The sequence below is a fragment of the Polistes dominula genome, unplaced genomic scaffold, assembly GCF_049000335.1.
Source record: "Polistes dominula isolate Pdom_NZ unplaced genomic scaffold, Pdom_raw_medaka contig_49, whole genome shotgun sequence".
Classification (NCBI taxonomy): Eukaryota; Metazoa; Arthropoda; class Insecta; order Hymenoptera; family Vespidae; genus Polistes; species Polistes dominula.
In genome coordinates, this window is record NW_028300914.1 from 1191932 (window position 1) to 1213540 (window position 21609).

The following is a 21609-nucleotide window of genomic DNA, read 5'->3' on the forward strand; positions in this document are numbered from 1 at the left end:
ATTTTAACCATCTCTATCTATCTACCTATCCCCCTTTTCGGTTAAACCCGTTTCTTTCTAACAACTTATACTAATACACACACTGGATGGGTCATTAAGAGAATTGCACGCAGTTTTGCAAAGGTGGTATAAAAGCAAAACCTGCATGTAATTCTCTCTCTCTCTCTCTCTCTCTCTCTCTTTCTCTTTCTCATTCTCTCTCGTTTTATCTTTCTTTCTTTTTCTTCATATATATTTTTTTTCACATACGTTCATTCGTTTGCTATTCGTTTCTCTTCCTCAGCTTTTTGGCAGATGTTTCGAGAACCTTTTTGAGCTCTGCCAATTCTGCTCGTTTTTACCAGATTCAGTGAATTCTTGCTTTTGGCTAGCACTAGTTAGACAACCTAGACTTGGTTACCTAGCTAGCTAGCTAGCTGGTTGGTTGGTTGGTTAGTTGGTTGGTTGGTTCTGGTTGGTCTGTTAACTGACTGGCTGACTGGCTGGTTGGCTGCTGTTCCTGTTCCTGCTGTTGCTTAGTTGCTGCTACTTCTGCTATTGCTGGCAAACTAATCCGTGGCTTATCTCGACCATGAGAAAGTACCTTTAAGAGGTTTCAATCCTAATCTCGATGTTTTTTTTTTCATCTCTCATCGAGTGTCCATCTATTTCCTTCTATCCATATTGGATTATAAATAGTTTCATATTATTACATTTTTTTGTATATATATATATATAAAAAAAAGAAAAAATAGTAAAGGGAAAATCTTCTTCGATTTCTAGACGAGTCCACTTTCATCTTCAGTGAAAAATTCAAAGGATTTTTCTCGTATATGCGTGGACACGTCCATATACCACTCACTCACACTCACACTTACACTCACCCACACTAACTCTCTTTCTCCTGGGAAAATCTATAATTGCGAATGCTACGCCCCCGTTCACCACCACCACCACCACCACCATCACCACCACCACTACTACCACCATCACTTTTCTTGACGTCTTCTTTAACGTGTTATGAAAATTCGATTATCGATATAGCCCGATGTTCTCGTTTCATCTTAGCTTTTCTTTTTTTTTTGTTTTTTCTTCACTATATATTTATTTCTTTATTTCCAATTCGATAACGTTCCAATCAATTATTCCATGTTATATTTCGATAATGTCAATTAAAGATCATTTTTCCAATCGTTACATTTTCATTTCTTCAATTTTACAATTCCCCCCTCAACCTTCCCCAAAAAAGGAAGAAAATGAAAAAAAAAGAAAACAATTTTTCATACGAATACTCAACTTTGTTTTTCACGTTATATTTTGTTTGTATATCTTTTTCTTCTTAATATATATAAATTAGGTGTCACGTTGTTTGTCCGCAATGAACTCCTAAACTACAGAACCGATTTTAATCAAATTTTGTACACTGTATGCAGTTTCATTCAACTTGAAAGATAAAATAGTTTATATCTCAATTTCTAATCGCAATAAAATATAAAAATATCGTATATATTTATCGAAAATAATTTTGTTTTCGAAATGGGAAATGTGATAAGTTTTTTCAACTAAAAATTCGACAAGAAGAGCGTCGTTGACGGGCCCACGGGGAAGCATGCTCGTCTCATTTATACGGTGACATGGCGACGAACGTGTTAATATATACATATATATAAATATATATATAGAACTTATCTAATGTATATATTAAACATGACATTATTTACACGAAACCTTACATTTGATGATATTCTATCTGAGAAACTAAATTACTATCTTCGAAAAATGATATCATAGACACGGTGTATTAAATAGGGGCAGGGTGGAGGATTAGAAGGGTTCTTTTTCTCTTTCCCTTCCATCGTATTTTCCTCTTTCCTAAAAAGGTTCTTTACGCACGCGAACAACGAACGCCGCGTGCACTTCTTGTGAATATGCATATCGCGTAATTGCACGAAGTAATTTTCGTCGATACGCTTTTCTAAGAAACTCATAAGGGGTAGGTTGGGTTGATTTAAGTTATCGCTGAGAATTCTACACACCCTTGTTTTTTTTTTTTTTTGCAAAAATCTACCTACACGTCTGACTCATATTTTTCGCGAAAATTTACTTATAAAATGGTAGCCCTTCTCTTCGTTCCTTTCAATATCTATTTATCTTTCTATATATTTGTCAACAAACTGTAAAATTAACCAGTTAAGTGTGTTGAGACGTGTATATACACACGTCCGACCAAATCTCTACTGCGGTGCGTTCGACGTGTATACACGTCGTTGCTTGTTTTCAATTCTGCAGCCTTGTGGTGATCTTTTCTAACTAAATTCTACAGTCAACTGATTAAATATTATACCGTTTTGCTAATTAATCAAAAGTCTACGAATTGTTTGAATTTATACATAGCTTGAAAAAATTCAATCGTAAAATCAATTGCTAAATCACAATTGTCACCTAATACCGGACAGATTTCACTTAAAACAACTAGCATTGAAAATTTGTAAATCTACAAATGCTTCCTAAGCCCACCTATGGCAACTGAATACTGTATCCAGTCCCCTATATATTAAATATAATAATAATATATCATGTATAGACATATATATAGATTTTCTGTAGATGGCATTACCGACAAGTAGAAGTTGAATACACATATATATATATATATATATATATATATATATATAAGACAGCTTGCGATATTCTTTAACATTTTGTGACCCTTACTTGATAGTATCAGCAGTTGACTTGTGTTTATATCGTATTTATAGTAATTTCAAATTAGAGATGTCAGCTTATAAACCAACAACGCGTCATATGCGTGAAGTGTTAATTTATTATTTTATTAGTAACGAATCCGCAATTGAGGCTCACCGAATGCTCGTACAAACTTATGGCGAGAATAGTATATCCAAAACTGCGTGTTATAGTTGGTATAAACGCTTCAAAAGTGGTGATTTTTACGTAAAAAAACATATTACAATGCAGATAGTAAAACCATGTAAAAACTGGATAAATGAAAAATTAGTCCGCTTGTACCATAAAAACCCGTATCAATCTGAATATGTGATGGCGAGACAATTGGGAGTTAGCCGTGGTACGGTTCATTATCACTTAAAACGTCTGGGATTACAAAACAAATTCAAAGAAGTAAAGCGTAAGCAAATTTTTATACCTTATAGTAATACACATATATATTAATAGAATATATTATAAATATATTAAATAAATATGTATGTATAAATATATATATATAGTTTTTCTTCTAATTAATGCTTTTTCTTTTCTTCCACTAAAAGTTTCCTTGCGTCAAGAAATTTTTCGCTTGAGACGTCAATGCCCGGATGTATCTAACGCCAAGATCGGAAAAATATTGGGCATAACCGAATATAGGGTTACTAATAACTTAAGACATATGAAAAATTAGGACAAATTAAAAGAAGAAAAGTGTAAGCAAATTTCTATACCTAATAGTAATATACTCATATATATATATATATATATATATATATATATATATATTTTAAATATTAATATAATATTATATAAATATATTAATTAAAAATAAACATATATTTTTTTCTTTTTTTGAAAAAATTGGCAAATTTTAGAAATGAAATTTAACTATAGGAAAAATAAGATTTAATTTATATATGTATATGTGTATAATAAAAATGTTATTTTCTTTTTAAACGGTTTTGAACACCAGTCAGTTTTAAATGGGAGGGATTTACAGAAACGTTTGTTTCTTTGTTTGTTTCAGGTAAATTTTGAAACTTTCATGATCAATACTAAAGTTTATTTATGATTTTTTCTTCTTAGTATATAATATTATTTATAAACCGTTTACAGTATTAAGGAAATTACAAATAATATTGATTTACGAATATTCGTTACATAGAATTCATTTTAAAATTTGACTTAGAGAATACAAATGATACAATATTCTTAATTTTATTTTTCTTATTATTTATCTGACATAATATATTTCTTTAGAATGATATATTCTTTTTAAAGTAATTAAATTCACATTGATCTATTCTGTATACGAATAAATAATTTTAAAATAGATTTAATGTGTATATGAATTTGAAATCATTGTTTATCAACTTTTGTTTATACAATTTGTCAGTTATTATATATGAATTATATTGTGACTCATTGTGTATAGAAATATTCGTCCTATTTTTTTTTTTTTTTTTTTTTTTTGATATCTCGAGTGTAGTTTTAACTGTTCGGCGTTAGAATACAGCAAAGACTTAAATACAGAAATTGACCGCATCTGATGGTGCCTTAAGCGTCACTGACAAAATAGATCGTATGATTTTGGACCCTTTCACCTGTTTTTGAATCATTCCCACTATTTATTTTTGAGATATCTGAGTAGCTGGCAATAGATGACGTTAAACGTTAAGTGAACTTATCCTATATATTAAAAATAATATTAATATATTAAGTATAGACATATATATATAGATTTTCTGTAGATGGCATTACCGACGAGTAGAAGTTAAATACATATATATATATATATAATATAAGACAGCTTGCGATAGTCTTTCACATTTTATCAGTTATTGACTTGTGTTTATATCGTAAATATAGTAATTTCAAAATAGAGATGTCAGCTTATAAACCAACAACGCGTCATATGCGTGAAGTGTTAATTTATTATTTTATTAGTAACAAGACCGCCGCTAATGCTTACCGAATTCTCGTACGAACTTATGGCGAGAGTTGTATGTCCGAACGTATGTGTTATTTATGGTATAAACGCTTTAGTAGTGGTGATTTTAACATAGAAAAAGTTGCTGAAAGAAAAATAAGGAAACGATGTACAAAAATACATACAGCAAAACCATGTAAAAAATGGATAGATGAAGAATTAGTCCGCTTGTACCATAAAAACCCGTATCTACCTGAAAATACGATGGCGAAAAAATTGGGAGTTAGCTTTAATGTGGCTCGTTATAACTTAAAACGTCTGGGATTAAAAAGCAAATACAAAAAAATACAGCGTAAGCAAATTTCTATACCAAATAGTAATATAATATATTAAAAATATATTAAATAAATATATATGTATAAATATATATAGTTTTTCTTCTTTTAATTAATGTTTTTTCTTTTCTTCCATTAAAAGTTTCCTTGCGTCAAGAAATTTTCCGCTTGAGACGTCAATACCCGGATATATCTAACGCGGAGATCGGAGAACAATTGGGCATAACCGAATTTAGGGTTTCTAATAATTTAAAATATATGAAAAGTTGGGACAAATTAAAAGAAGAAAAGTGTAAGCAAATTTCTATACCTAATAGTAATATACTCACATATATATTTTAAATATTAATATAATACTATATAAATATATTAATTAAAAATAAACATATATTTTTTTTTTTTTTTTGAAAAAATTGGCAAATTTTAGAAATAAAATTTAACTATAGGAAAAATAAGATTTAATTTATATATGTATATGTGTATAATAAAAATGTTATTTTCTTTTTAAACGGTTTTGAACACCAGTCAGTTTTAAATGGGAGGGATTTACAGAAACGTTTGTTTCTTTGTTTGTTTCAGGTAAATTTTGAAACTTTCATGATCAATACTAACGTTTATTTATGATTTTTTCTTCTTAGTATATAATATCATTTATCAACCGTTTACAGTATTAAGGAAATTACAAATAATATTGATTTACGAATATTCGTTACATAGAATTCATTTTAAAATTTGACTTAGAGAATACAAATGATACAATATTCTTGATTTTATTTTTCTTATTATTTATCTGACATAATATATTTCTTTATATTTATATATTTATTATTGATCTATTCTGTAAACGAATAAATAATTTTAAAATAAATTTACTCTGTATATATAAATTTGAAAACATTATTATTATTGTTTATACAATTTGTCAGTTATTATATATGAATTATTTTGGGACTCATTGTGTATAGAAATATTTGTCCTACATTTTTTTTTGGATATTTCGAATGTAGTTTTAAATGTTCGGCGTTAAAGGAATATTTTGGTCCGGTACAAGGTAGAAGGATAATATCAACATTACATGTGATCTATACCTAATCCTTTTTAAAAATTAACAGAAAAAGATTCATATACAACGAATATTAATTTGGATCTTTTAAATTAGTAAATACAACATAGACTTAAATACAGAAATTGACCGCATCTGATGGTGCCTTAAGCGTCACTGACAAAATGGATCGTATGATTTTGGACCCTTTCACCTGTTTTTGAATCATTCCCACTATTTATTTTTGAGATATCTGAGTAGCTGGCAATAGATACCGTTAAACGTTAAGTGAACTCCTCCTATATATTAAAAATAATATTAATATATTAAGTATAGACATATATATAGATTTTCTGTAGATGGCATTACCGACGAGTAGAAGTTGAATACATATATATATAAGACAGCTTGAGATACTCTTTCACATTTTATCAGTTATTGACTTGTGTTTATATCGTAAATATAGTCATTTCAAATTAGTGATGTCAGCTTATATACCGACATATCGTCATATGCGTGAAGTGTTAATTTATTATTTTATTAGTAACAAAACCGTTGCTAATGCTCACCGAATTCTCGTACAAACTTATGGCGAGAATAGTATATCCAAAACTGCGTGTTATAGTTGGTATAAACGCTTCAAATGTGGTGATTTTAACTTACATAATCTTGCTGATAGATGTAAAAGAATACAAGATGAAAAATTTATAGATGAAAAATTATGCCGTTTGTTTCATTTAAACCCATATCTATCTCAATATGAGATGGCAGAAAAATTGAAACTAAAGATCAATGTGGTTAGTAATCGCTTAAGAAGTCTGGGATTAGAAAACAAATACAAAGAAATACATTGTAAGCAACTTTCTATACTTAATAGTAATATATATATATATATATTAAAAAAATATATATGTATTTATATATATAGTTTTTCTTCTATTTAATATTTTTTCTTCTTCCATTAAAAGTTTTGTTGCGTGAAAGAATTTTCTACTTGAAATGTAAATATCCGGGTATAACTGAAGAGGAGATCGGAAATCAATTGGGCCTATCCCAAACTACGCTTTCTTATCACTTAGAAAATCTGGAATTAGAAAAAATTGGCAAAGAAAAAGATTGTAAGCAACTTTCTATACTTAATAGTAATATACATATATATATATTTATAGAATACATTATAAATATATTAAATAAATATATATGTATTAATATATATAGTTTTTCTTCTATTTAATGTTTTTTCTTCTTCTATTAAAAGTTTCCTTACGTGAAAGAATTTTCTACTTGAGATTTAAATACCCGGGCTTAACTCACGAGGATATCGGAAAACTATTGGACATATCCCAATCTGCGGTTGGTTATCACTTAAAACGTATGTAATGAGAAGACAAATTAGAAAAAGAAAAGTGTAAGCAAATTTCTATATCTAATAGTAATATACTCATATATATATATATATATATATATTTTAAATATTAATATAATATTATATAAATATATTAATTAAAAATAAACATATATTTTTTTCTTTTTTTGAAAAAATTGGCAAATTTTAGAAATGAAATTTAACTATAGGAAAAAAAAGATTTAATTTATTTAAATATATATATATGTATATAATAAAAATGTTATTTTCTTTTTAAACGGTTTTAAACACCAGTCAGTTTTAAATGGGAGGGATTTACAGAAACGTTTGTTTGTTTGTTTGTTTCAGGTAAATTTTGAAACTTTCATGATCAATACTAAAGTTTATTTATGATTTTTTCTTCTTAGCATATAATATCATTTATAAACCGCTTACAGTATTAAGGAAATTACAAATAATATTGATTTACGAATATTCGTTACATAGAATTCATTTTAAAATTTGACTTAGAGAATACAAATGATACAATATTCTTGATTTTATTTTTCTTATTATTTATCTGACATAATATATTTCTTTAGAATAATATATTCTTTTTAAAGTAATTAAATTCACATTGATCTACTCTGTAAACGAATAAATAATTTTAAAATAAATTTACTCTGTATATATAAATTTGAAAACATTATTATTATTATTGTTTATACAATTTGTCAGTTATCATATATAATTTATTTTTGGGGATACATTGTGTATAGAAATATTTGTCCTACATTTTTTTTTGGATATTTCGAATGTAGTTTTAACTGTTCAGCGTTAAAGGAATATTTTGGTCCGGTACAAGGTAGAAGGATAATATCAACATTACGTGACCTATACCTAATCCCTTTTGAAAATCAACAAATTAAATATAACGAAATAGAATAAAGCACTTTATAAATTATTAGATACAACATAGACTTAAATACAGAAATTGACAGCATCTGATGTTACATTAAACGTAACTAATCAGCTGGATCGTAGGATTTTTGACCCTTTCACTGAGTTTTTAAATCGTTCACATTTTTATTATTTGAGATATATGAGTTGCTGTTGCTAGATGCAGTTTAACGTTACGTGAACTTCCCCTATATATTAAATATAATAATAATATATCATGTATAGACATATATATAGATTTTCTGTAGATGGCAGTACCGACAAGTAGAAGTTGAATACACATATATATATATATATAAGACAGCTTGAGATACTCTTTCACATTTTATCAGTTATTGACTTGTGTTTATATCGTAAATATAGTAATTTCAAAATAGAGATGTCAGCTTATAAACCAACAACGCGTCATATGCGTGAAGTGTTAATTTATTATTTTATTAGTAACGTACCCGCTGTTGATGCTTACCGAATGCTCATACATGCTTATGGCGAGAATTGTATAGGCCTTCCTACCTGTTATAGGTGGTATAATCGTTTCAAGGATGGTGATTTTAACATAGGAAATCTTGTGGGAAGACATATAGGAAAACAATGTGGAAAAATTACAAATGATCAGTTACTAAACTTGTATTATTCAAATCCGTATCAAACTCTAAGCGAGATGGCAGAAAAATTGGAAGTTAGCCGTAGTGCGGTTCATTATAAGTTAAATCGTCTGGGATTAGGAACCAAATACAAAGAAAAACATTGTAAGCAACTTTCTATACTTAATAGTAATATACATATATATATATATATTAATAGAATATATTATAAATATATTAAATAAATATATATGTATTAATATATATAGTTTTTCTTCTATTTAATGTTTTTTCTTCTTCCATTAAAAGTTTGGTTGCGTGAAAGAATTTTCTACTTGAAATGTAAATACCCGGGTATAACTAAGAAGGCTATCGGAAAAATGTTGGGCATAACCCTAGCTATGGTTTCTTATCACTTAAGATGTATGAAAATTTAGGACAAATTAGAAGAAGAAAAGTGTAAGCAAATTTCTATACTTAATATTAATATACACACATATATATATTTTAAATATTAATATAATATTATATAAATATATTAATTAAAAATAAACATATATTTTTTTCTGTTCTTTTTTTTTTTTTTTTTTTTTTTTTTGAAAAAATTGGTAAATTTTAGAAATGAAATTTAACGATAGGAAAAATAAGATTTAATATATATATATATATATATGTTTATAATAAAAATGGTATTTTCTTTTTAAACAGTTTTGAACACCAGTCATCTTTAAATGGGAAGGATTTACAGAAACGTTTGTTTTTTTGTTTGTTTCAGGTAAATTTTGAAACTTTCATGATCAATACTAAAGTTTATTTATGATTCTTTCTTCTTAGTATATAATATCGTTTATATTAACCGTTTACAGTATTAAGATATTACAAATAATATTGATTAACGAATATTTGTTACATAGAATTCATTTCAAATTTGACTTACAGGTTACTATTGATACAATATTCTTGATTTTTTGTTTTTTCTTATAATTTATCTGACATAGTATATTTCTGTAGAATAATATGATCTCTTGAAAGTAATAACATTGATATCAATTTATAGATTCATTACAGGAACAAATTATTTTAAAATAGATTTAATGTGTATATGAATTTGAAATCATTGTTTATCAACTGTTGTTTATACAATTTGTTAATTAATATATATAAATTTATTCTGTGACTCATTGTTTATAGAAATATTTACCCTCCTTTTTTTTTGTTTTTGGATATTTCGAGTGTAGTTTTAACTGTTCGGGCGTTAAAGGAATATTTTGGTCCGGTACTAAGGAAAAGAATAATATCAACATTACATGTGATCTATACCTAATCCCTTTTGAAAATCAACAAATTAAATATAACGAAATAGAATAAAGCCCTTTATAAATTAGTAAATACAAAAAAGACTTAAATACAGACATTGACAGCATCTGATGGTACCTTAAGCGTCACTGACAAAATGGATCGTAAGATTTTTCACCCTTTCACCTGTTTTTGAATCGTTCACACTATTTTTTTTTGGAGATATATAAGTTGCTGTGTGTTGCTAGATGCAGTTTAACGTTACGTGAACTTCCCCTATATATTAAATATAATAATAATATATTATGTACAGACATATATATATATATATTTTCTGTAGATGGCATTACCAACAAGTAGAAGTTGAATACATATATATATATATAAGACAGCTTGCAATACTCTTTAACATTTTGTGACCCTTACTTGAAAGTATCAGTAGCTGACTTGTGTTTATATCGTATTTATAGTCATTTCAAATTAGAGATGTCAGCTTATATACCGACATTTCGTCATATGCGTGAAGTGTTAATTTATTATTTTATTAGTAACGAGACCGCCGCTGATGCTCACCGAATTCTCGTACAAACTTATGGCGAGAATAGTATATCCAAAACTGGATGTTATCGTTGGTATAAACGCTTCAAATGTGGTGATTTTAACTTACATAAGTTTGCTAATAGATGTAAAAGAATACAAGATGAAACATTTATAGATGAAAAATTATGCCGTTTGTTTCATTTAAACCCATATCTATCTCAATATGAGATGGCAGAAAAATTGAAACTAAAGATCAATGTGGTTAGTAATCGCTTAAGAAGTCTGGGATTAGAAAACAAATACAAAGATATACATTGTAAGCAACTTTCTATACTTAATAGTAATATATATATATATATATTAAAAAAATATATATGTATTTATATATATAGTTTTTCTTCTATTTAATATTTTTTCTTCTTCCATTAAAAGTTTGGTTGCGTGAAAGAATTTTCTACTTGAAATGTAAATATCCGGGTATAACTGAAGAGGAGATCGGAAATCAATTGGGCCTATCCCAAACTACACTTTCTTATCACTTAGAACATCTGGAATTAGAAAAAATAGAAAAAGAAAAACATTGTAAGCAACTTTCTATACTTAATAGTAATATACATATATATATATTTATAGAATACATTATAAATATATTAAATAAATATATATGTATTAATATATATAGTTTTTCTTCTATTTAATGTTTTTTCTTCTTCTATTAAAAGTTTCCTTACGTGAAAGAATTTTCTACTTGAGATTTAAATACCCGGATATAACTCACGAGGAGATCGGAAAACTATTGGACATATCCCAATCTGCGGTTGGTTATCACTTGAGATGTATGCAAGGAGAAGACAAATTAGAAAAAGAAAAGTGTAAGCAAATTTCTATATCTAATAGTAATATACTCATATATATATATATATATATATATATATATATATATATATTTTAAATATTAATATAATATTATATAAATATATTAACTATAAATAAACATATATATATTTTTTCTTTTTTCTCCTTTTTTTCTGTTTTTTTTTCTTTTTTTTAAAATTGTTAAATTTTAGAAATGAAATTTAACTATAGGAAAAATAAGATTTAATTTATATATGTATATGTGTATAATAAAAATGTAATTTTCTTTTTAAACGGTTTTGAACACCAGTCAATTTTAAATGGGAGGGATTTACAGATACGTTTGTTTGTTTGTTTCAGGCAAATTTTGAAACTTTCATTATCAATACTAAAGTTTATTTATGATTTTTTCTTCTTAGCATATAATATCATTTATAAACCGTTTACAGTATTAAGGAAATTACAAATAATATTGATTTACGAATATTCGTTACATAGAATTCATTTTAAAATTTGACTTAGAGAATACAAATGATTACAATATTCTTAATTTTATTTTTCTTATTATTTATCTGACATAATATATTTCTTTATATTTATATATTTATTATTGATCTATTCTGTAAACGAATAAATAATTTTAAAATAAATTTACTCTGTATATATAAATTTGAAAACATTATTATTATTATTGTTTATACAATTTGTCAGTTATTATATATAATTTATTTTTGGGGATACATTGTGTATAGAAATATTTGTCCTACATTTTTTTTTTTGATATTTCGAATCTAGTTTTAACTGTTCAGCGTTAAAGGAATATTTTGGTCCGGTAGAAGGTAGAAGGATAATATCAACATTACGTGACCTATACCTAATCTCTTTTGAAAATCAACAAATTAAATATAACGAAATAGAATAAAGCACTTTATAAATTAGTAGATACAATAATGACTTAAATATACAGAAATTGACCGCACCTGATGCTGCTTTAAGCGTAACTAATCAGCTGGATCGTAGGATTTTTAACCCTTTCACCTGTTTTTGAATCGTTCCCACTATTTATTTTTGAGATATCTGAGTAGTTAGCAATAGATGCCGTTAAACGTTACGTGAACTCCCCCTATATATTAAATATAATAGTAATATATTATTTATAGACATATGTATATAGATTTTCTGTAGATGGCAGTACCGAGGAGTAGAAGTTGAATACATATATATATAAGACAGCTTGAGATACTCTTTCACATTTTATCAGTTATTGACTTGTGTTTATATCGTAAATATAGTAATTTTAAATTAGAAATGTCAGCTTATAAGCCTACTTATCGTCATATGTGTGAAGTGTTAATTTATTATTTTAATAGTAACAAAACCGCCGCTAATGCTCACCAAATGCTCGTTCAAGCTTATGGCAAGAAAAAAAGTATAAGCATTAGTAGATGTTATTTTTGGTATGGACGCTTCAGGAGTGGTGATTTTAACATAGAAACACGTGGTAGAAAACACATAGGAAAACGAGATACAAAATTAATAGAACAAGAAATAATCCGCTTGTTTCAAATAACCCCGCGTCCAACTCAAAAGGATATAGCAAAACAATTGGGAATAAGCGGAAACTGTGTTTCTTATCACTTTAAACGTCTGGGATTAAATAAAGTAATAAATAATGAAAAGTGTAAGCAAATTTCTATACCTAATAGTAATATACATATGTATATTAAACATTAATATAATATAATACAAATATATTAACTAAATATAAATATATCAATTTTGTTTCTTCTACAATTTAAATTTTTTTTTTCTTCCATTTAAAGCTTTTTTGTTTCATCAAATTGTCCGCTTAAAACGTAGACATCCACATTTATCTAAGCAGACCATAGGAAGACTATTTGGCCTAAGCGTAACTACAATTTCTTATTACTTACATTGTATGGAAGCACATGACAAATTAATAGAACAAAACCGTAAGCAAATTTCTATACCTAATAGTAATATATATATATATGTGTGTATAATAAAAGTGTTATTTTCTTTTTAAAAAATTTTAAAAATCTCAAAAATCTCTCAGTTTTAAACGGGAGGGATTTACAGAAACGTTTGTTTTTTTGTTTGTTTCAAGTAAATTTTGAAACTTTCATGATCATTACTAAAGTTTATTTATAATGTTTTCTCTTTAGTATATAATATCATTTATAAACCGTTTACAGTATTAAGGTATTACAAATAATATTGATTTACGAATATACGTTACACAGTATTCATTTCAAATTTGACTTACAGGATACAAATGATACAATAATCTCTTAATTTGTTTTTCTTATTATTTATCTGAAATAGTATATTGCTTCTAGAATAATATATTATTTCTAAAGTAATATAAATTCATATTGATTCATTCATTACAGGAACAAATAATTATGAAAATAGATTTAATGTGTATATAAATTTGAAAACATTATTTATCAATTATTGTTTATACAATTTGTCAGTTATGATATATAAATTAATTCTCTGTGACTCATTGTGTATAGAAATATTTGTCCTACTTTTTTTTTCTTTTGCTTATGTATAATATACATACATAAATATATATACAAGTACACATATATATATATATGTTTTGATAATTAGTTCGTTTCTAACGAGAAACTTCGTTTCTAACGAGTAACTTGGTTTCTAACGAGAACAGAGACACCGGGAATTTTAGTTAGAGTTTCTTTTAAAAAGTGAAAAAAATTAAAAGAAGGAAAGAAAGATGGAAGGAAGGAAGGAAAGAAAGAATGAAAGAAAGAAAGAAAGATAGATAGATATAGGACTACTTGGTTGATACGAACACATAACGAAACCAGCCGAACAGCTTTCAAAGTAGCATGAGTAAGAAAGATCTTATAGGTCCACGGTTGAATACCTTTTCAGGGAAGAGGTATCGTTCATCTGAGAGTTTCGATGAAATCTAAAAGAAAAGAAATACAAAACAAAATACAAAAGAAAATAAATAATTACAATTAAAAACAAAATTTAGAAACCCTATTATAATCATTATTTGAATTTCAAGCAAGTTGTAATAATACCATGATCGTTTAAGTTATTTAATTTATATATATATATATATATATAGTTGTAAATTAAGAAAATTGTTGTTTATATCAAATGAATATCGGTAATCTTGAAAATTATCAAAATATCGTTTATATACATATATTATTTTATTAGGATCGGATTCAAAATAATAGCACATATATATAATAATAATAAAACTAAATAAATTATACGCGATATAATCAAAAACATAAAATAATAAAACAGAATTGATTTCAACAACAACAACAACAAAAAAATACCTTGCATAATTAAAAAAGAAAAAAAAGAACTACTAAACCAAACCAAAGAAACACATCGGTGATAATCTAACAGTAAATAAACAAACAACACACACCGCGTGACGTTTTATATTTAAAAAGAAAAAACCCAGCTAAAACAATCGTTCTCATCCTGACCGTCATCCTGACCGTCATCCTGACTGTCATCCTGACTGTCATCCTGACTGTCATCGTTGGTTTCCCTTTACGTCTCTCCACATTGTCCCCCTTTTCAGAAGCTTGGGCCCAATGGATGGATATTCCCCTTCCCCCTTTTTTTTCTTTAAAAGGCTCGTTGTAGAAACGAAGGGTAGCAGCAGTGACGACCCCTTTTGGTGTGTGCGAGGTAAAGGGACGGACAGCTATCGATTCCACACCAACCTCATTTCTTTCTCTCTCTCTCTTACTCTTTTTATATCTATCTGTCTTTTTCTTTCTCACTTAAACATTCTTGTTCCCTATACCTTTTTCCTGGATAAAAGGGCGTCAGAGGAAGATGTAGAAGAAGAAGAAGAAGTAGAAGTGTGGCGAAGTGTGCAGCTTTATCTTTCATCCTTATTTCTCTTTTTTTCACTCCCTTTTCCTCTCATTTTCTTTTTTTCCCCTTTCTTTCATCCTTCTACACACACATACATACACACATACATACATCTTTACACCATTCATTATTCTACCTAACACTTTTCCTCTTCCTTTTTCCTTCCTTCCTTCCTTCTTTCCTGTCTTTCTTTCTTTCTCTTTCTTTCTCTTTCTTTCTCTTTCTTTCTCTTTCTATTTCTCACATAGTTTTGTTGTTGTCTTCTTCCTATCTCTTTCTTTGTCTCCTTTTTTTCTTTTGTATTATTGATATATGTATGTCTCCTCTCTTTATTTCTTTTCCTCTTTTACCTGTATAATATGTGTCTACTACTATTCTAATATCTCTTTTATTTCTTACACGACACCATTGACCATTGTTCTCTTTTTTTTTTGTTACTACTACTACTACTACTACTACTACTACTACTACTACTACTACTACTACTACTACTACTACTACTACTACTACTACTACTACTACAACTGGTATGTGTTTTATTTGTATTTTTCTTTTTTTCTTTGGATTTCTCCTATTTTCTTCCCTTATTTTTCTTACTTTCTCTACTATTTCGTACGTTCGTTCATTCGTTCATTCCCTTTAAAAACTCACGTAGTACCTAGCAAGTACAGTACAGTATAAAACATTGTTTCAAGTCGATTCTACTCGAGGGAAAAAGAAATTTTCTCTTTTTTTTTTCTCTCTTATCTTTCTCTTCTCTTTCTCTTCTTTTTTTCTCTCATTCGTAGACTTTTCAACATGTTGTATACATGTCTAGTATTATATTATAATACTTTAGTTTCATGTTGTAACAAATCTCATCAAAGTAATGAAATTTCTTCTTATAAATTGTCTTCTGAGAAATTATTATTTAACATTTATTTAACATGTCACGTTGTTTGTCCGCAATGGATTCCTAAACTATTGAACCAATTTGAATAAAATTGTGCACACTGTGTGCAATTTCATCCAATTTGAAAGATAAGATAGTTTAGATCTAGATAAGATAGTTTAGATTTAGATCTCAATCAGTAGTTTAGTAGTCCATTGCGGACAAACAACGTGACATGTTAAATAAATGTTAAATAAATGTTAAATAAATGTTAAATATATATATTATTAAAAATATGTCAATAGAAATTGTATCCTTTTCGTAGTTCTTTTTCATAGTTCCCTTAAAATTCCTTGGAGAAAAATTTGAAGAAAAATGTAGCTAGCAAGCTAGCTAGCTTAGCTTAGCTTAGCTTAGTTTAGCTAGCTTGCTGACTTGCTAGTAAAAGTTCCCCCTTATAGTCAAGTCCAACTGCTATTTCACGTCCTTTCTCCCTTTATCTGTACACAAATACTAACACACACACATATATATATAAGTAAAGACATATATTCTTGGTATATGCGTATATATGTGCGTAAAAGAGAGAGACAGATAGATAGACAGCTAGATAGATAGATAGATAGAAATATAAAGAAGAAAAAGAAGACAAAGTTAGGGGTCTTATTTTTCTCGCGTACGCCCAATCTTTGTAAGCTCTTTCTTTTTTTTTCTTTTTTTCCTTTTTTTTAACTTCCTATCCCTTTTTTTTTCTCACCGTACGTAAAGTACATATATTTCATTCATTCCACTCGCTTAGGAAGTTGGAAAATACGTTGAAAGAATATCAACTGACGGGAATTGGTAAAAAGATCGTAATACGAAGAAATTTCAAATGAGTAAGAAAGAAACAGAAATAGAAAATGGAGAAAGAGAGAAAGGGAGAAAGATAGATACTGAAATTTCAAATGAGAAAGAAAGAGACAGACACACAATGAGAAAGAGAAATGTTCACTTCACTTATATAATAGATTCAAGATAACGTAAGATAAAATGAGATATGTTACACAGTAGCAACGACGACGATGATGATGATGATGATGATGATGATGATGATAACGATGATTATGATAATGATTATGATGATGATAATGATGATGATAGTAATAGTAGTAGGTGTAAAGGTAGTTTAAAGTAAGAAAGGTTATTGGAATATTAATGAGCAAGAAAGAGTAGAACATTTGAAAGTATTGAATCGTAAATTACATACAAAAAAAAATAGCTGTATAATTTCAAAAAAAAAAAAAAAAAAAAAAAATGTAGACAATTGTATGTACGTTGTAAAAGGGTGAATTTTATTTTTATTATGGGAATCTATGGACATTGCATACGGGTTTTATGCAACGAAGATCCGATGCAGATAATACTGGGAAATAAAAATAAAATATAATTGACATAAATATTAATAATTATATATTATCTAATATTAATATTAATAACCTAATTAGATTGTGAATAATCTTTCTATTCTTTTTTTCTTTCTTTCTTTCTTTTTTTTTTTTTTTAACAAATCCATTATTAATCTTCTAAACCTAAGATTAGTTTATCTAATTCACAAACACGTGCGTATTTCTCGGTATATATCAAGATATAATACAAAACTATTAAGAATGTTTGCAAGGATGAAACTACAGTTGTTGTTGTTGTTGAAATGTTTCAATGTGACATAGAGACACATATACATACATATATGTGATAAGTTTGTCTCGATAGTAGGATATCATCGGTATGACCTAATTATCACGTTCACCGGATTTCAAGCTTGTTGTTGTTGTTGTTGTAGTTTTAGTAAATCCTGGTAACCCGGAAATGGTAATTGAGAAACTGTTACTCCTGTTGTCTGCTATTTTATTGTTCGAATACCTCAAACTTTGGCCACACATTGGACCACGACTTGAACGTTTCTTCTTCTTTCTCTAACACACACACACATATATATAGACATACACATACATTTTATCCCTATATTTCTGTGTTACTTTGTTACTTGTTAGCCAACAGCTGTTCAAACCAAAAGAAAAGTTCGACCCATCGAAACCTATATTGTAAGAAAACGCAAACGTGCGAACGCGTATTATTCGTTTATTTAAATAACGTTATCCTATTCTCTTCTTTTTTGCTCTCGGAACATACATACACCATCGAACGAATAAATCATTCTCCATGGTGTTTATACTTTTTTCTCTCTTTCTTTTATTTTTTATTTTTATTCATATCTTTTCTTTCGCTTTTGTATGCAAAACCACACACACAGGAAATGAATAATGTTCTTTTTTCTTTTTCTCTCTTTTTTTCTATGATCGAAAGAATATTTCTTTTTTATTTTTTTTATTTTCAGGAAGCAACTCTTTTTTTCTTTCATTTAAAAATAAAGTTAAATACATATATATATATGCTTATACCGTCATCCGTTAGAATCTTATCGAACTAACAGAGATAATCATGACTCTTTGTTAATAAACAAATAATTTGATTATAAATTGAGATATTAACTATTCTATCTTTCAAGTTAGATGAAATTGCACATAGTGTGAAAAATTTGATTCAAATCGGTTCAGTAGTTTAGCAGTCCATTGTGGACAAACAACGTGACACGTAATTTATATATATATTAAGATATATAAAATCATATCTAATCATTCATCCAATTGATACATGATAAAACAAGGAAAACGTATATAAATAAATATATATATCTTGATGAGAATATTACTAACAAATTTGTTACGATCGATATGGGGGGTGGTGTGACTTTAACAGATATATATGACTGATAAACATTGTCCATTTTTTACGATACAACGTAACGAAGTGTGCAAAATTAATAAATTCTTGATTATATCGTTTAAATAATGAGATCTCTATTATTATTACGCACGTACTTTCTCGACGATGTTAATTTCTCAGATCGATGAATAATTCAGCGAGAAGGCCAAGATCGATCGGCATTCGTGTTCGCTCCAGCAATTCCTTTCACCTTTGCAAGAGAAAGACAGATAGATAGTTAGATACAGAAAAAGAAAAAGAAAAAGAAAGAGAGAGAGAGAGAGAGAACAAATAAAAATAGAAAAAAAACGACGAGATAAATGAATTCGTTAATGAAACAACCTTTTCTTTTTTTTTACGTCGATTAACAATAATAATTTTAGTATGATTATACTCATTGGTCGATAATTTATCATCTCGTTAACAAATGATCTATGTTATGTGTCATTATGTATATGCATAATTTTTTTTATTTTATTTTATTTTTTTTTTTATTTATACGTTTCGAATATTTAATATCATTTCTAACCTGTAATTATTTGTCTTTCTTCTTTTTTTTTTTAAATTCAACGTCCTCCATATTGATTAATGTTGCGATCAAAGTATTCGTCGCGATTCATTTGTTTCCACGAATATTCCATCTAATTTATTTATCGCAATATGAATTTGTAAATATATAACGTAGGTTTTATGTACATTACGTAAATATATACATACATGCATACACATATGTACATTATGTCGTACCCGAGACTGTGTTTCATAAAGCCCGCCAGTTAAATATGGCGCTTGGCAAACGGGTTGTTATTGCGCGCGAAATTCAAACGCTTTCTCGATACTGCGAACGGCAAAATCAAAATGTCTCTTATGTAAATTAGCAATGAATTAAATTGCTATACTGTTGCCCAGGTTTCTACAATGTTTTACGTGATTTCCATGCAAATTTGATCGCTAGACGAAGACCAATTAAGCAATCACACCATTTTCCTCCTCCTACCACCAGCAATCACACCACCACTACATCAATTTTCATTCGAGATGAAAGATATTCCGATATGAAGTGTATATTACTTCATATTATTTATTTAGATAAAAAAAAAAAAATAATGTGTTAAATGATTCGATATGATCTGTATTATATTATATTATATTATATTATACTTAATATTAAAAATATAATTTATAATCACAGATAATTTCAATTGAAAATTTGTCCTTCTTCATATTTTTAAAACAATTCTACGTATTATAAATTAATTTCAATATCGTTAAATAATTTATTTGAAATATATCAAAGATCAATACTCTCATTGACGTTGAATTTTATTCTTAATTTTGGTTGAATCAAAATCTATAATTATATATAGATTCGATGCAATGGAAATAACAAAATGGCGACAAACATACGAGAGAATAATTGCCGCGTTATTTTACGAGCTGTTTTTCTAGGACACGTCGACGATCGACGATGGCATATTATATATCTCGTCCCTCGTTTGAAGCTTGCTCGATGCAGGAGGAAAGAGGCAAAATGCATTTAAATTGTCATCCCCTTCTTCACCTCACACCCCTTCTTCTTCTTCTTCTTCTTCTTCTCCCTACTCCCTTCTTTCCTCTTTCCCTTTTATTCCCTCTTTTTCTATCTCTCGCATACCTTTTTTCCTTTTTTTTTAACCCTTTCATCATCATCGTGTTACGACTTTCCCTCGGGGGACGTGACGACAATTTTTCACGAATGATTAAAAAAATATTTTGAATCATGTTATAACGATTTTATCCAATAGCCTTTTTCCTTACATAATAATAATAATAATAATAATTTTGCTTGATATTAGATTATTATTATTATTATTATTATTAATATTGTTAAAATATATATTTATATGTACTCATGTATTAGATTGTTCGGAAAGTAATTTCGTTTATTCTTTTGTGAAAATAAAGACAATTTTCGTTTTGAGGTTAAACGTAGGCCTTTCGAGTGAACAAAAATAGTTGAATTTGATAAAATTAACCTCTCATCGATTTCACGTGTTGTTATTTGTCATTTTGCATCAAGCAATGTTTTTATTGTGTCAAGAAGAAAAAAAAACGAAATTACTTTCCGAACAATTCAATATATTTTAATATTATGTTTATTGATTTATTGGAAACTTGTAAACTTTTTAATTATATTATTTAGTTCGATCAGTTTTATTTTTTCTTGGATTTTTTATTATTTTTTTTTTTTTTTTTAATTATATAATATAAAAAATGCAATTTTTCCAACGTTGTTCCTGAATTCCGCCATCCTGACATTTCTTGTTGGAACATTGCCAATGAATGCTGCAACGGAATCGTGAAAATAAACGCGCGTCGATCGACCTGCGATCGGTAAAGGCAACTACTACAACTACAACTGTAACTGCAACTGCAACTGCAATTGTAACTGCACAAT

The 21609-nt window shown here is 27.7% G+C and overlaps 1 protein-coding gene and 1 long non-coding RNA gene across 2 annotated transcripts in view; one reads left to right on the plus strand and one right to left on the minus strand.

Annotated features, from left to right (window-relative positions):
- Positions 1–6116: 6116 nt before the first annotated feature.
- On the plus strand, positions 6117–12795 carry LOC149033291 (uncharacterized). The gene is made up of 4 exons (XM_089169858.1): positions 6117–6862; positions 6979–7128; positions 11458–11607; positions 12776–12795. The coding sequence occupies exons 1-4, from the start codon at positions 6493–6495 to the stop codon at positions 12793–12795; spliced, it is 690 nt and encodes a 229-aa protein (XP_089025984.1). The 5' UTR covers positions 6117–6492.
- Positions 12796–14428: 1633 nt separating this feature from the next.
- Positions 14429–21609, minus strand: part of LOC149033292 (uncharacterized) — a 35836-nt gene continuing 28655 nt past the window's right edge. Inside the window, exon 3 of the long non-coding RNA XR_016175773.1 lies at positions 14429–14552. This is a non-coding gene — a long non-coding RNA (uncharacterized LOC149033292). The remainder of the gene's footprint in view (positions 14553–21609) is intronic.